Source organism: Oncorhynchus mykiss, chromosome 22, assembly GCF_013265735.2.
Source record: "Oncorhynchus mykiss isolate Arlee chromosome 22, USDA_OmykA_1.1, whole genome shotgun sequence".
Lineage (NCBI taxonomy): Eukaryota > Metazoa > Chordata > Actinopteri > Salmoniformes > Salmonidae > Oncorhynchus > Oncorhynchus mykiss.
Window position 1 is genome coordinate 5,297,966 of NC_048586.1, and position 16,789 is coordinate 5,314,754.

General features: G+C 42.1%; 1 protein-coding gene across 11 annotated transcripts in view; it reads right to left on the reverse strand.

Annotated features, from left to right (window-relative positions):
- The window catches only part of pcbp3 (poly(rC) binding protein 3), a 173,499-nt gene that overhangs the window by 53,565 nt on the left and 103,145 nt on the right, over positions 1 to 16,789 (reverse strand). For 9 of the 11 annotated variants that reach the window (XM_036958553.1, XM_036958555.1, XM_036958550.1 and 6 more), the window contains 7 exons: positions 16,232 to 16,401; positions 8,455 to 8,598; positions 1,895 to 1,918; positions 1,767 to 1,799; positions 1,550 to 1,666; positions 895 to 1,026; positions 343 to 471 (listed from right to left, as the gene is read on the reverse strand). In XM_036958553.1, the coding sequence (XP_036814448.1) occupies positions 343 to 471; positions 895 to 1,026; positions 1,550 to 1,666; positions 1,767 to 1,799; positions 1,895 to 1,918; positions 8,455 to 8,598; positions 16,232 to 16,306 (654 nt within the window). In that variant the 5' untranslated portion in view covers positions 16,307 to 16,401. The remainder of the gene's footprint in view (positions 1 to 342; positions 472 to 894; positions 1,027 to 1,549; positions 1,667 to 1,766; positions 1,800 to 1,894; positions 1,919 to 8,454; positions 8,599 to 16,231; positions 16,402 to 16,789) is intronic. The other 2 variants (XM_036958561.1, XM_036958556.1) reach the window with 1 other exon arrangement.

A 16,789-nucleotide genomic window follows, 5' to 3' on the forward strand; every position in this document is an offset into this window, starting at 1 on the left:
TTTTACTGGGGAATTATTATATTATGTTCAGTCCATTATGTCAGACATTTTTTACCATCACAGCAAGAGTATTTATTTATTTATTTATTTTTATTTTACCTTTATTTAACCAGGTAGGCAAGTTGAGAACAAGTTCTCATTTACAATTGCGACCTGGCCAAGATAAAGCAAAGCAGTTCGACAGATACAACAGTATCTTGGAAGGGGCTAGGGATAGAGACCATTCAGAGTGCCAGCAGTAGCATGGCTCTCTCTGTATCTTTGTTCTGGCTATGTGGGTTTTGGTGGCTAGATTCCCATTGTATTGCACTGAAAATGTCCTCTCCCTCCAACATACTTTACCTCAAGCATGACCACACAGATTTGTTTGACACACTGGATTATGGCTTCAGGGGTCCCAGAGATTGTCACGGCACGCTCTGTGGAGTTAGGCAGCATGTCCCCTGCCACCTGAACCTGTGCCCCTGTGGACTGGGGAGAGATAGACATGGCACAGTGAGACATAGTTCCAGTGCAATTCAATTCACTTGCTGTAAATTGGCCTTATTTATCTTGCATCTTGAGCTCCTGAGTAAAGACAATCAACGTGTATAGATCACATTGATATTGGAAATAACAACATAAGGTCACACTCACAAAGACACAGAGCCATTGACAACTCAAGTAATACGGTGAGGGTCATTGCCTAGTATGATACGTTTGTTGGGTTTATTTAGTATAGGCAACAGTCATAAGACAGAAATGAAGTATAGTAAATTGAGGAGTGAGCAAGTGCACACTTCTGGTAGAAGGGTAAAGAATCGGAATGCAAACAATCTTGGCATCATCTTGATTCCATGATTCATGTCTGATGTTCATGGTATAGCCTGCTACTGTACCTGTACTGTAACGTACCTCTCTCATCTCCTTTATCTTGGAACCTCCCTTCCCAATGAGAGATCCACACTGGCTGGCTGGCACCACCAGACGCAGAGTGACAGGGGGCTTGCTGGTTGCTGGACTGTTGCTCATGGAATTGATTATATCCTGGAATGGGATATAATCTGGTCAAGCATAAGAAACAGTTGCCTGTGTAAGACATATTTTACTTTGATGTTTACTACACCTTCTTTCCATGGCCATTTATGTTTCTCCCTTTTGTTGGCAAATCGGTTTTGTTGGACCACGGTTAAAGAAAGTAAAGGAGGTTATTCTTCATAATTATATATTTTTTTTTGCCTAAATGTGAAATGCTTTTATTAAATTGGCATACCCACAGGGATTAAACATATAAAAACCTGGCAAACTTTTTGGCTTCACATACTGGCTTCACAAACAAATTGTTTCATGTTTTTATTAATCCCTGTTACTATGCCAAACTAATTAAGACATTTTATATTTTCACAAGGTTGAAGAGTGCCTTGAATTCGTCTGAATATGAAGACAAAATCAACAACCCTCCCAAGGAAAGCACCATCTGAAGCTATTCTCTATTTGTCCTCACCCAAGCAGTGGTAGCACTCCTGCCTCTGTGTAAAGAAGTTACTTAGGACAAGAGAAATTATGATACCTCCTCAAATTTATAGGCAATCATGGCAAAGGCCTTAAAGATGGCGTCGGTTGGGCCGGTGATGGTGACGATCCGCTCGGGGCAGTTGCCCTCAGAGATGTTGATTCTTGCTCCGCTCTGTGAATAATAACAGACGTCATTATGAGCAGCCCTTGGATTAATTCTAACTCTCATGATAAAAGTGTATAATGGAAGAAAAGAGGGATTGACAACGCACCTCCTCGCGCATTTTCTTCACTGTTTCCCCTTTCTGGTATAAAAACATTAAATGTTTACAGTAATCTCAAGTAATTATTATTGTGATTGTGTTATGTACAAGTGCGTGATAAACGAAGTCTTGCATACCTTGCCAATAATACTTCCAACCTCCTAAAACAAATAAGGGAACATAAACATAAAACAGTAGTTGTAATTAACGTTTTAGGGTAATCTCAATGCTAACAATAATTATTGATACTGCTTTGGTAACACTTCATATTAAGGTCCATTAATAAATAATTTATAAATATTTTGTGTTACTTAACATTTATTTATAATTAGTCAATTATTTATCTAATAAGGTATTTGATCATAGTATGTTCACAATTTGTAAAGGATTTATAATGAACTACGAATGTACTTAACCAGCTACAGTTGAAGTCGGAAGTTTACATACACTTAGGTTAGACTCATTAAAACTCGTTTTTCAATCACTCCACAAATTTCTTGTTAACAAACTATAGTTTTGGCAAGTCGGTTAGGACATCTACTTTGTGCATGACACAAGTAAGTTTTCCAACAATTGTTTACAGACAGATTATTTCACGTATAATTCTGTTTATCACAATTTCAGTGGGTAAGAAATGTACATACACAAAGTTGACTGTGCCTTTAAACAGCTTGGAAAATTCCAGAAAATTATGTCATGGCTTCAGAAGCTTATGATAGGCAAATTGACATAATTGGATGTGTACCTGTGGATGTATTCCAAGGCCTACCTTCAAAATCAGTGCCTCTGCTTGACATCATGGGGAAATCAAAATAAATCAACCAAGACATCAGAAAAAAAAATTGTAGCCCTCCACAAGTCTGGTTCATCCTTGGGAGCAATTTCCAAACGCCTGAAGGTACCACGTTCATCTGTACAAACAATAGTACGCAAGTATAAACACCATGGGACCATGCAGCTGTCGTACCGCTCAGCAAGGAGACGCATTCTGTCTCCTAGAAATGAACGTACTTTGGTGTGAAAAGTGCAAATCACTCCCAAACAACAGGAAAAGACCCTGTGAGATGCTGGATGAAACAGGTACAAGTATCTATATCCACAGTAAAACGAGTCCTATATAACCTGAAGGCCACTCAGCAAGGAAGAAGCCATTGCTCCAAAACCGCCATAAAAAAGCCAGACTACGGTTTGCAACTGCACATGTGGACAAAGATCGTACTTTTTCGAGAAATATCCTCTGGTCTGAGGAAACAAAAATATAACTATTTGGCCATAATGACCATCATTATGTTTGGAGGAAAAAGCGGGATGCTTGCAAGCCGAAGAACACCATCCCAACTGTGAAGCACGAGGGTGTCAGCATCATGTTGTGGAGGTGCTATGCTGCAGGAGGGACTGGTGCACATAACAAATAGATGGCATCATGAGGAGGTAAAATTATGTGGATATATTGAAGCAACATCTCAAGACATGAGTCAGGAAGTTAAAGCATGGTCACAAATGGGTCTTCCAAATGGACAATGACACCAAGCATACTTCCAAAGTTGTGACAAAATGGCATAAGGACAACACAGCTAAGGGATTGGAGAGGCCATCACAAAGCCCTGTCATCAATCCTGTAGAAAATTTGTGGGCAGAACTGAAAAAGCGTGTGCGAGCAAGGAGGGCTACCAAGCTGACTCAGTTACACTAGCTCTGTCAGGATGAATGGGCCAAAATTCATGCAACTTATTGTGGGAAGCTTGTGGAAGGCTACCTGTAGGCGTTTGACCCAAGTTAAACAATTTAAAGGCAATGCTACCAAATACTAATTGAGTGTATGTAAACTTCTGACCCACCGGGAATTTGAAGAAATAAAAGCTGAAATATATAATTCTCTCTACTATTATTCTGACATTTCACATTCCTAAAATAAAGTGGTGATCCTAACTGACCTAAGACAGTGTCACATCCTTACCATAGAAAGCTTTTATTTTCTATGATGGAGTAGGTCAGGGTGTGACTGGGTGGTGTTCTAGTTTTATTATTTCTATGTGTAGTCTAGTTTTTGTATTTCTATGTTGGCCTGGTATGGTTTCCAATCAGAGGCAGCTGTCTACCGTTGTCTCTGATTGGGAATTGTCACGCCCTGACCTGAGAGAGCCTTTTTATGTCTCTATTTTAGTTTGATCAGGGTGTGATTTGGGTGGGCATTCTATGTTTTGTTTTCTAGATTTTTGTGCTTCTATGTTTTGACCGGGTATGGTTCTCAATCAGGGATAGCTGTCTATCAATGTCTCTGATTGGGAATCATACTTAGGCAGCCTTCTTTCCCTGTTGTATTTGTGGGTAGTTGACTTTGTTAGAGGAATTATAGCCGGAGTTAAGCTTCACGATCGTGTCCTTGTTTTCTGGGCTACATTTTCTATAAATAAAAGGAATATGTACGCTCACCACGCTGCACTTTGGTCCACTTCTTACGACGCCTGTGACAGAACTACCCACCACTAAAGGGCCAAGCAGCGTGGTAAGGGGGACTCATGGACGGTAAAGGACCCTGGAGGCAGGCTGGGGAATATCTCCGTCCCAAGGAGGAGCTGGAGGCAGTAAAGGCGGAACGGCAACGCTACGAGGAGTTGGCTCAACGAGGCGTGCACAAGAGGCAGCCCCCAAAACATTTTTTGGGGGGAGGCACACGGGGAGATTGGCGGAGTCAGGTTATGGACAGTGGGGAGAGAGTGACTAGTCAGGTTCCAGTTTATGCGGCTTTGCGCCGTGTGTCTCCAGTGCACTCTCATAGCCCGGTGCGCTCTCTGCAAGCTCCCCGCAGTTGCCGTGCTAGAGTTGGCATTCAGCCAGGAGGGATTGTGCCGGATCAGCGCTCCTGGTCTCCGGTGCGTCTCTTCGGCCCAGGTTGTCCTGCACCAGCTCTACGCACGGTATCCCCAGTTGCCAGGAGAACCCAGTGCGGCCTGTTCCAGCTCCCTGCACGTGCCGGGCTAAAGTGGGCATGCAGCCAAGAGGAGCGGTGCAAGGGCTAAGCACCAGAGCTCCAGTGCACCCCCATAGCCCGGTTTGACCTGTGCCTGCGCTCGGGAGGTGCCGGGATAAAGTGAGCATTCAGCCTGGAAGAGTGGTGCCAGAGATAAGCACCAGATCTCCAGTGCTCCCCCACAGCCCGGTTCATCCTGTGCCTACTTCTAGAACCAGGCCTCCTGTAGGTCTCCTCAGCCTGGTGGGCCCTGTGACAGCACCACGCACCAGGGTGCCTATACGTCTCCTCCCACCAGCGACGGTCCCCAGTTTGGAGCCTTCAGCGACGGTCCCCAGTCCGGAGCCTCCAGCGACGGCCTCCAGTCCGGAGCCTCCCACGACGGCCTCCAGTCCGGGGCCCACAACGAGGGTGCCCAGTCCGGAGCCCGCAACAAGGATGCCCAGTCCGGGGCCAGCAGCGAGGGTCCCCACACCAGAGGCGCCACCAAAGCGGGGTGAGCCAGAGGTGGATCGGGGTCTACGTCCCGCACCAGAGCCGCCACCACGGATAGATGCCCACCCGGACCCTCCCCTAAAGGTTCAGGTTTTGCGGCCGGAGTCCCACCTTTGGGGGATGGGGTGGTACTGTCACGCCCTGACCTGAGAGAGCCTTTTTATGTCTCTATTTTGGTTTGTTCAGGGTGTGATTTGGTTGGGCATTCTATGTTTTGTTTTCTAGGTTTTTGTGCTTCTATGTTTTGGCCGGGTATGGTTCTCAATCAGGGATAGCTGTCTATCGTTGTCTCTGATTGGGAATCATACTTAGGCAGCCTTTTTTCCCTGTTGTATTTGTGGGTAGTTGACTTTATTAGAGGCATTATAGCCGAAGTTAAGCTTCACGGTCGTTTCCTTGTTTTGTTGGCAACATTTTCTATAAATGTATTTTTATTTATTTTTATTTATCCGTTATTTTACCAGGTAAGTTGACTGAGAACACATTCTAATTTGCAGCAACGACCTGGGGAATAGTTACAGGGGAGAGGAGGGGGATGAAATAGCCAATTGTAAACTAGGTGACGGTGATGGTTTGAGGGTCAGATTGGGAATTTAGCCAGGACACGGAGGTTAACACCCCTACTCTTACGATAGGTGCCATGGGATTTTTATTGACCTCAGAGAGTCAGGACACCCGTTTAACGTCCCACCCGAAAGACGGCACCCTACACAGGGCAATGTCCCCAATCACTGCCCTGGGGCATTGGGATATTTTTTTTAGGCCAGAGGAAAGAGTGCCTCCTACTGGCCCTCCAACACCACTTCCAGCAGCATCTGGTCTCCCATCCAGGGACTGACCAGGACCAACCCTGCTTTGCTTCAGAAGCAAGCCAGCAGTGGTATGCAGGGTGGAATGCTGCTGGCATATAAAAGGAATATGTACGCTCACCACGCTTCACTTTTGTCCACTTCTTACGACGCCCGTGACAGGGATCATATTTAGGTAAACTTTTCCCTACTGTTGTTTGTGGGATCTTGTTTATATATTGTTGCTTTTGAGCCCTACAAGGCTGTACGTTCGTTTGTTTGTTTCTCTTTATTGTTTTGTTGCTGGTTTACATTTAAATAAAATATGATGAACCCAAATCAAGCTACGCCTTGGTCTACCCATTTCGCCGAGCGTTAGACAGGGAATTTTTACTGGGATTAAATGTCAGGAATTGTGAGTTTAAATGTATTTGGCTAAGGTGTATGTAAACTTCCGACTTCAACTGTATGTAAGGGATAAATGCTGACATTCTGTAGATTACCTTGAAAGTAATGGACGATGCAGCGGGATGAGGTGGAGTCAAGTCCCTTTGCAGAGTTAATTATTCCAAGGTCATGTACAGATCAGAGGCGTTTATCTAACTTATATCACAGTTGCCAAAGAAAACAATAAACAATATGAAAGCACACATTTACCGGTATAAATACTTTTTTCCCGTTGATGTTAACATTTTTATCTTTTTTTTATAATTCATACTTTCTCATCTTCTGGTTGCTAGAGACCCAGTTGTTCGTTTGATTAGTTCGATATTTACAGACGCGACACAGCCGTTGGTTCTTTTCTCCGTTGCCATGCTCAGTGGCAACATTCTTATTCCTTGCTTGCTGCTAGCTAGCCAACTAGCTACGGCTACATAGTCACAACCTCCGCAGCTGAATAACAGCAAAGTTTATTCCTTTGCGTTTGTTTAAGCTGTTTATCCTGCTTATACCACAGTTGCCAAAGAAAACAATTCGAAGCACACCTGTAGAAATGACATTTTCTCATAGATTTTTTTCATTTATATATAGTACCAGTCAAAAGTTTGGACACACCTACTCATTCAAACAGGTTTCTTTATTTTTGCTATTTCTACATTGTAAAATAACGAACACGAAAACTATGAAGAAACGTGTGGAATTATTTAGTGACCCCAAAAATATATTTTATATTTGAGATTATTCAGAGAAGCCACCCTTCGCCTTGATGACAGCTTTGCACACTCTTGGCATTCTCTCAACCAGCTTCATGAGGAATGCTTTTCCAACAGTTTTGAAGGAGTTCCCACATACAGTTGAAGTTGGAAGTTTACATACACCTTAGCCAAATACATTTAAACTCGGTTTTTCACAATTCCTGACATTTGATCTCAGTAAAAATTCCCTGTCATATGTCAGTTAGGATAACCACTTTATTTAAGAATGTGAAATGTCAGAATAATAGTAGAGAGAATGATGTATTTCAGCCTTATTTTTTTCATCACATTCCCAGTGGGTCAGAAGTTTACATACACTCAATTAGTATTTGGTAGCATTGTCTTTAAATTGTTTAACTTGGGTCAAACATTTTGGGTAGCCTTCCACAAGCTTCCCACAATAAGTTGCATGAATTTTGGCCCATTCATCCTCAGCGTGTGCTGAGCGGCCTTTCAGGTTATGTTGACATAAGACTCGTTTTACTGTGGATATAGAACTTTTGTACCTGTTTCCTCCAGCATCTTTGCACAAACTCCTTTGGGAACTCCTTTGCTGTTGTTCTGGGAATGATTTGCACTTTTCGCACCAAATTTTTGCACTTTTCGTAAGTTCATATCTAGGAGACAGAATGTGTCTCCTTCCTGAGTGGTATGACGGCTGCGTGGTCCCATTGTGTTTATACTTGCGTACTATGGTTTGTACAGATGAATGTGGTACTTTCAGGCGTTTGGAAATTTCTCCCAAGGATGAACCAGACTTGTGGAGGTCTACATTTCTTTTTAATTCTTTGCAGATTTCTTTTGATTTTCCCATGATGTCAAGCAAAGATGCACTGACTTTGAAGGTAGGCCTTAAAATACATCCACAGGTACACCTCCAATTGACTCAAATTATGTCAATTAGCCTAACAGTAGCTTCTAAAGCCATGACATAATTTTCTGATATAATAATAATTTCCAAGCAGTTTAAAGGCACAGTCAATTTAGTGTATGTAAACTTCTGACCCACTGGAATTGTGATACAGTGAATTATAGTGAAATAATCTGTCTGTAAACTATTGTTGGAAAACTTACTTGTGTCATGCACAAAGTAGATGTCCTAACTGACTTGCCAAAACTGTAGTTTGTTAATTAACAAGAAATTTGTGGAGTGGTTGAACAACTAGTTTTAATGACTCCTACATAGTGTATTTAAACTTCTGACTTCAACTTTAGTGTTGAACAGTTGTTGGCTGATTTTCCTTTACTCTGTGATCCAACTTATCCCAAACCATCTCAACTGGGTTCAGGTTGTGTGATTGTGGAGGACAGGTCATCAGAAGCAGCAACCCATCACTCTCCTTGGTCAAGTAGCCATTACACAGCCTGGTGGTGTGATTTGCTTCATTGTCCTGTTAAAAAACAAATGATAGTCCCACTAAGCACAAACCAGATGGGATGGCGTATCGCTGTAGAATACTGTGATAGTTATACTGGTTATGTGTGCCTTGAATTTTGAATAAATCACTGACAGTGTCACCAGAAAAGCACCCCCAAACCATCACACCTCCTCCTCCATGCTTCACGGTGGGAACCACACATGCTAAGATCATCCATTCACCTACTCTGCATCTCACAAAGACACGGAGGGGTTGGAACTGAAAATCTAAAATTTGGAATCATCAGACCAAAGGACAGATTTCCACCTGTCTAATGTCCATTGCTTGTGTCCCTTGGCCCAAGCAAGTCTCTTGTTCTTATTGGGGTCTTTAGTAGTGGTTTCTTGTGGTTGCAGCAATTTGACTGTGAAGGCCTGATGAATGCAGTCTCCTCTAAACAGTTGATGTTGAGATCTGTCTGTTACTTGAACACTGTGAAGCATTTTTTGGGGCTGCAAGCTGAGGTGCAGTTAAATCTAATGAACTTATCCTCTGCAGCAGATGTAACTCTGGTTCTTCCTTTCCTCTGGCAGTCCTCGTGAGAGCCAGTTTCATAATAGATCTTTATGGTTTTTGTGACTGCACTTGTAGAAACTTTCAAAGTTCTTGAGATCTTCAGTACTGACTGAACTTCATGTCTTAAAGTAATGATGGCATTCCATGTGACTACCTCACGAATCTGGTTGAGAGAATGCCAAGCGTGTGCAAAGCTGTCATCAAGGCAAAGGGTGGCTATTTTGAAGAATCACAAAATGTAAATATATTTTGATATTTTTCACACTTTTTTCCATTTGTGCTATTTCATAGTTTTGATGTCTTCACTATTATTCTACAATGTAGAAAAGAAAAATAAAGAAAAACCATGGAATGAGTAGGTTTGTCCAAACTATTGACTGGTACTGCATGTGAATTCATACTTTCTCATCTTTTGGTTGCTAGAGACGTGACCCAGACATTTGTTCAATAACTTCGATATTTATGGACACGACCCACTCTTTTGTTATTTACTGTATGTTACATTGCCATTATTGCTGGCAATGATCTTATCCCTTGCTTGCTAGTTAGCCATCTAGCTACAGCTAACACAGTCATGACCTCTGCAGCCAGAATAACAATTAAGCAGTTGTTTTCTATTGACATTCATTTGTATACATCCACACCAATGAGCTGATAATGCAGATTTTGCCTGGCATAGCTATCAAAGTTTGCTTTCTCGTCAGGACACTCGTCAACAGTGACTGTTAATTATGAGGAGATCGCATAGCATATCAAATACTAGGCTAGAAGCGAGATACATTTTTTCTTCTTGCAAAGCTGCCAATAAGATGACCAAATTCAAAAATATCCGTTGCTGAAAACAGCTGGTCTAACTTAAAACATGTTGGAGGATTTGACATCTTTGGGGTTAGCCGTGAAGGTTACTAGAGAAATTCATGCTCATCACTGACGATACTAGGTCATTAGATGCACCCCAAAAATATGTCTCTGCAAAAACAAATCAATGCTAGCTAGCTAGCTATGTTTTTTCCTCGTCGGACCTGCGTTTACAACTCATTGAATTTAAGTTTGTGTAGTTATTTGTTTAGCTTTCTATAAGTTTGTAGCAAATATGGTCTGCATGCGTAGGCGCTTATTATGTCATGATTGCAAGTTATCCCTATATCTTTTCCTACTGTCCCGTTATCCAGCTTTAATGTCCATTCCATAATGCCATTCTAGACAATGAGAAATTAGTATTCAACAACGCTGTGGTATAAAAAAAATATTATTGTCAACTCATAAGTTTATTTTTAGGCATTTGGTAATGGCTGATTAATCCTTTCAACACCATGTCTCTAGGTGGAAAAGTCCACCTAATTTTTACTCATGGTTTGACTCACCATTTCTTTAAATATGTATAAATGTATTTATATATATCATCGATTAGATATTTATTAATTGTTAATGAGTCAAATGAAATACATTTTGATTTGTCACATACTTCGCAAACAACAGGTCAACACTAACAGGGGAATATTTTCTTATGGACCCTTCCCAACAATGCCTAGAGAATAACACAATTAAAAAATACATAACGAGTAAGGATAACTGGGCTATGTACACGGGCTAGCAGGACCAAGTCGTTAGTGCAGGGTTAAGACCTAATTGAGGTAGAAATGTAGATATAGGTAGGGGTAAAGTGACGAGGCAACAGGATAGATAACAATGATTCAAAGGAGTTAGTCCAAAGACTAAGTCCAAAGAGAGTCAATGCAGATAGTCTGGGTAGCTTTTTGGTTAACTATTTAGTAGTCTTATGGCTTGGGAGTAGAGGCTGTTCAAAGTCCTGTTAGTTACAGAATTTTTAGGGCCTTCCTCTGACACCACCTGAAATAGAGGTCCTGAATGGCAGCGAGCGCTGCCCCAGTTATGTATTGGTACCCTCTGTAGCGTCTTGGGGTCGGATGCCAAGCAGTTGCCATACCAAGCTGTGATGCAGCCAGTCATGATGCTCTTAACGGTGCAGCTGAATGGTCTATGGGTCTCCTGGGGGGAGAGGTGTTGTCGTGCCTTCTTCATGACTGTGTTGGTGTGTGTTAATTCCTTAGTGATGTGGACACTGAGGAACTTGAAGCGCTCTACTCGCTCCACTACAGCCCTGTCGATGGGGATGGGGATATACTAGGCTCCCGTTTCCTGTAGTCCACGATCAGCTTCTTTCTATTCCTGACATTTGAGGGATAGGTTGTTGTTCTGGCACCACACTGCCAGGTCACTGACCTCCTCTCTATAGGCAGTCTCATCGTCGTCTGTGATCAGGCCTACCACCGTCATGTCATCAGCAAACTTAATAATGGTGTGGGAGTTGTGCGCGGCCACAAAGTCGTGGGTGAACAGGGAGTATAGAAGGGGCATAAGCACGCACCCCTGAGGGGCCCCTGTGTTGAGAGTCAGCGTGGTGGATATATTGTTGCCGTCCCTCACCACCTGGGATGGGCAATTACGAAGTCCAGGATCCAGTTGCAGAGGGAGGTGTTCAGTCCCAGGGTCCTGAGCTTGGTGATAAGCTTGGAGAGCACTATGGTGTTAAACGCTGAGCTGTAGTCAATGAACAGCATTGTCATATAGGTGTTCCTCTTCTCAAGGTGTGAGGTGGCATTGTGGAGTACAACAGAGATGGTGTCATCTGTGGACCTGTTGGGGCAGTATGCAAATTGCATTTGGACCAGAGTGTCTTGGATGATGGTGTTGATGTGAGCCATGACCAGCCTTTCAAAGCACTTCATGGCTGCAAATGTGAGTGCAGATATGAGTGATAGTCATTTAGACAGGTTACCATGCCGTTCTTGGGCACAGGGACTATGGTGGTCTGATTGAAACATGTACTGTAGGTATTATAGACAGGGAGAGGTTGAAAATGTGAAAAAGTGAAGGGCACCTGCCAGCTGGTCAGAGCATGCTCCGAGTACGCGTCCTGATAATTCCTAGTAATGCACCCTGGTAATGCGGCCTTCTGAATGTTATCCTGTTTAAAGGTTTTACTCACATTGGCTATGGGGAGCGAGTTTACAGAGTCGTCTGGAACTGCTGGTGCTCTCATGCATGGTTCAATGTTTCTTGCTTCGAAGCGAGCATAGAAGGCATTTATACTGAACAAAAATATAAACGCAACATGTAAAATGTTAGTCCCATTTTTCATAAGCTGAAATAAAATAACCCAGAAATATTCCATATGCACAAATAGCATATTTCTCACAAATTTGTTTACATCCTTGTTAGTGAGCATTTCTCCTTTGCCATGATAATCCATCCACTTGACAGGTGTGGCATTTCAAGAAGCTGAATAAACAGCATGATGATTTTAAAGGGACAATAAAAGGCCACACTAAAATGTGCAGTTTTGTCATACAACACAATGCCACAGATGTTTCATGTTTTGAGGGAGCATGCAATTGGCATGCTGACTGCAGGAAAGTCCACCAGAGCTGTTGTCAGAGAATTGAATGTTCAACGTCCAATGTTCAATGAGCCAACTTTGTTTTAGAGAATTTGTCTGTATTTCCAACCGGCCTCACACCCGCAGACGACATGTAACCACACCAGCCCAGGACCTCCACATCCGGTTTCATTACCTGCGGGATCGTCTGAGACCAGCCACCCGGACAGCTGATGAAACTGTGGGTTTGCACAACTGACAAATTTCTGCTAAAATGGTCAGAAACCGTCTCAGGGAAGCTCATCTCATCTGCATGCTCAATGTCCTCACCAGGGTCTTGATCTGACTGCTGTTCGTCATCCTAAACGACTTCTGTGGGCAAATGCTGACCTTCAATGGTGACTGGCACACTGCAGAAGTGTGCTTTTCACGGATCAGTCCCGGTTCCAACTGTACCAAGCAGATGGCCAACAGCATGTATGGTGTCGTGTAGTGTTTTGCTGAAGTCAACTTTGTGAACAGAGTGCCCCATGATGGCGGTGGGGTTATGGTATGGGCAGGCATAAACTATGGTCAACAAACACAATTGCATTTTATCAATGGCAATTTGGATGCACAGAGATACCGTGACAACATCCTTAGGCCCATTGTTGTGCCATTCATCTGCTAACATCACCTCATGTCGCAAGGATCTGTACACAATTCCTGGAAGTGCGTTCCAGTTCCCACTAGTATCCAGCAACTTTGCACAGCCATTGAAGAGGACCGGGACAAAATTCCAGAGGCCACAATCAACAGCCTGATCAACTCTATGAGAAGAAGATGTGTCTCACTACATGAGGGAAATGGTGGTCACACCAGATACTGATTGGTTATCTGATCCATGCCCCTACCTTATTTTTAAGGTTACTGTGACCAACAGATGCATGTCTGTAATCCCAGTAATGTGAAAACCATAGATTAGAGCCTAATACATTTATTTAAATTGAATGATTTCCTTATTTTAACTGTAACTCAGTAAAGTCTTTGAAATTGTTGCATGTTGAGTTCATATTTTCGTTTAGTATAGCTCATCTGACTCACTGGGCAGCTCGCGACTGGGTTCCCCTTTGTAATCCGTGATAGTTTGCCAGCCTTGCCACATCCAATGAGGTCGTAGCGGGATTTCTTATAAGCATCCAGATTAGTGTCCCACTCCTTGAAAGCTGCAGCTCTAGCCTTTAGCTCAGTGCGGATGTTGTCTGTAATCCATAGCTTCTCGCTGGAATATGTATGTACAGTCATTGTGGGGACGACATCACCGATGCACTTATTAATGAAGCTGGTGGCTGAGGTGGTAAACTACTCAATGTTATTGGATGAATCCTGCAACATATTCCAGTCTGTACAAGTGAAACTGTCCTGTAGTTTAGCATCCGCTTCATAAGATCACTTTCGTATTGAGCTTGTCACTGGTACTTCCTGTTTGAGTATTTGCTTGTAAGTAGGAATGACATGCTGGTAAAAATGAGCTAGTAAACATTTGGTAAAACTGATTTCAGTTGCCCTGCAATCAGTGGCCACGGGAAGTGCCACCTAGTGGATTTGCTTTTTCTTGTTTGTCTATGTCATTTATAAATGTGAATACATGCACTTACTAATACCTCAGTTGATGATTAATGTAGATCCTTATAAACCACTTATAAACCATATAATCTAAAGAGTGCACTATACATATACTTTCTGAGCATTTATATATGACTTGCTCCTCCCCAAAAGCTGGCCACATTAGTAGACATTACCTGATGCTCCACGCTAGCCTAGCATGCTTAAAAAAAGGTAGTTTAATAAAACATTTGCGGTATTTCAATTTCCTCGATTTTGCAGATTGGATAATGGGGAAGTTAGGAGTACAGCGACACCTTCCATACCTAGATTGGGGTACATTTTCAAGCAATATCCCTTGTCCGTCACCGCGGCGAAAACATATTGGCATAGGACTGAACTTCAAGTGAAGTGAGTATAGTGAGTATACAAAACATTAAGAACACCTGCTCTTTCCATGACACAGACTGACCAGGTGAATCCAGGTGAAAGCTATGATCCCTCAATGATGTCAATCCACTTCAATCAGTGTAGATGAAGGGGAGGAGACAGATTACACAAGGATGTTTAAGCATTGAGACAATACCACACCTGTTCCCGCTTTCCCTCGCGTGCCAGGCTCCCAGCATTACGTACTCCTGCCACCATCAGTACGCACACCTGCCTTTCCCCGTCATGTGCATCAGCGTATTATTGGACTCACCTGGACTCAATCACCTGTTTATTACCTCCCCTATATTTGTCAGTTCCCCACCTCTGTTCCCTGCTGCTGCATTCATAGGTCATTTGTCGATGTATACCCGTGTGCTGACGCTGCTCCTGTCTTGTTCTCTGTCTATTCTTAATTAAATGTCAACTCCCCGTACCTGCTTCTCGACTCCAGCGTCGGTCCTTACGGGTTACGGGTTTGTTTGGCATAATCAGTGTGTATAGTGCAGATTAGTGGCTGCAAAGTAGTTGATTAATAATTAGTCAATGGTTTATAAGGATTTACGTTAATCATCAAATGAGGTGTGCAAGTAAGCACATTTACAAATGCACTCATTACCAATTAATAAATATCCCATTCATGAAATATTATAAATACATTTAAAAATATGTAAATAAATGCTCTGTCAAAATATTAATCAACCATTAACAAATGCCTTATAAATAATCAAAAGAGTTGACAATAACTCCTTTTAAATAGCTGGTTTATCAGTACATTATTAATAATTGACACATTGTGAACATACACATTGTGTATGTGAACATTTGAATTTATCAAACACCTTATGATTTATTTTATCAATAATACATCATTTAAAATAGTGTTGATAAATGCGTAAATGACTCAACATATTGTTTATTGACATTTACAAATGTAAGAACAATGATTAATATATGGTAAGTACACTTTATAACCTGTTTATAAATGGGTTATTAAGGAACCTTAATATAAAGTGTTACCACAACTTTTCGAGGCATCACTTCATATTCACGAGCAAAGAGCCCAAGTGACAATTGCAATGTACTTGCAAAGGTCGAACAGCTACCCAATCTAACTGTTGCCAAACTAAAATATGCATGCAATCACTCTCTATCATCTTGGTCTGGTCGCAGTACAACTAGGGAAGCCGGGCAGTGATGGCTTTGAGGGCTAATACTCTCTCATCTCTCCTCCATGGTCAAATGCACTCAGCATCACCCAGAAGGATAGCAGCTGAGTCACCGGCAGCCAGCTTGCTAATTATTAACAACAACAATCATTCGAATCACATTCCCATCTAGCATCTGTTTGGTTGTGAGATAACATTATAGTGTAGGAGATTACTATTTTTTATTTGAATTTCTGAAAAGATCATACAAACATCCACTACATCACACCTGCACAGATCCACTAGCACACACCCCATCTCCAACGCCCGCATGATGTTGGCTGTTTAATTTATTTTGTTTTGTCAGTGTTTGGTTTTGCAGAAACGGTCTGATGAGATGAAAGTAAAACGTTCTCTTTATTTCATGATTCCATGTTCTGGGTGAGCTACTGTAATTCAGACATATATCAACTACTATCTAGGTTTCTCTTCCTTAACCACAGATGTATGAAGACTAGAGATTACTTACTTTGCCGTGCATGAGGAGGCGGATGGTGAGGGTGACATTGAGGCCGCCCTCTGGCTGGACTTTGTTGGGTTCCATACTGGGAGTGGAGGTGAAGAGAGGAGGAGTGTGGTCGTGAAGAGGGTTTCCTCAGGAATGGGAGGAGTGTGATGGTACAGTAGCCAGCCAGTCACCTGGAACACAACAAGGAGATACCAACATACCCAGAAAGGTTAGGTCATTCAATCAACTAATCAAAGTTTAGGTCGAGTGACTGATTTTAGACATGAGTACAAATTCTTCCATACAGAACACGACAATAATAACTTTTCATGTTGGGTCCATTTAATTTGGATTTCAGACAATTTAGTAAATACATGTAATTTCAGTTTAAAATCGAATTGGGTTTCATTCCAGCCATGTACTGAAATAGCTGGAATTGACTTGATCACGGATCATCTTCATGAGAGTTTGTAACACAAGAGGGAGCACCTCTCAAACTGTAATCAGGACAGGCTTCTCAGATGTTGCTACAAGTAGGATCAAATGAATCAATAAGAAAAGGTTTACAACAAACACATG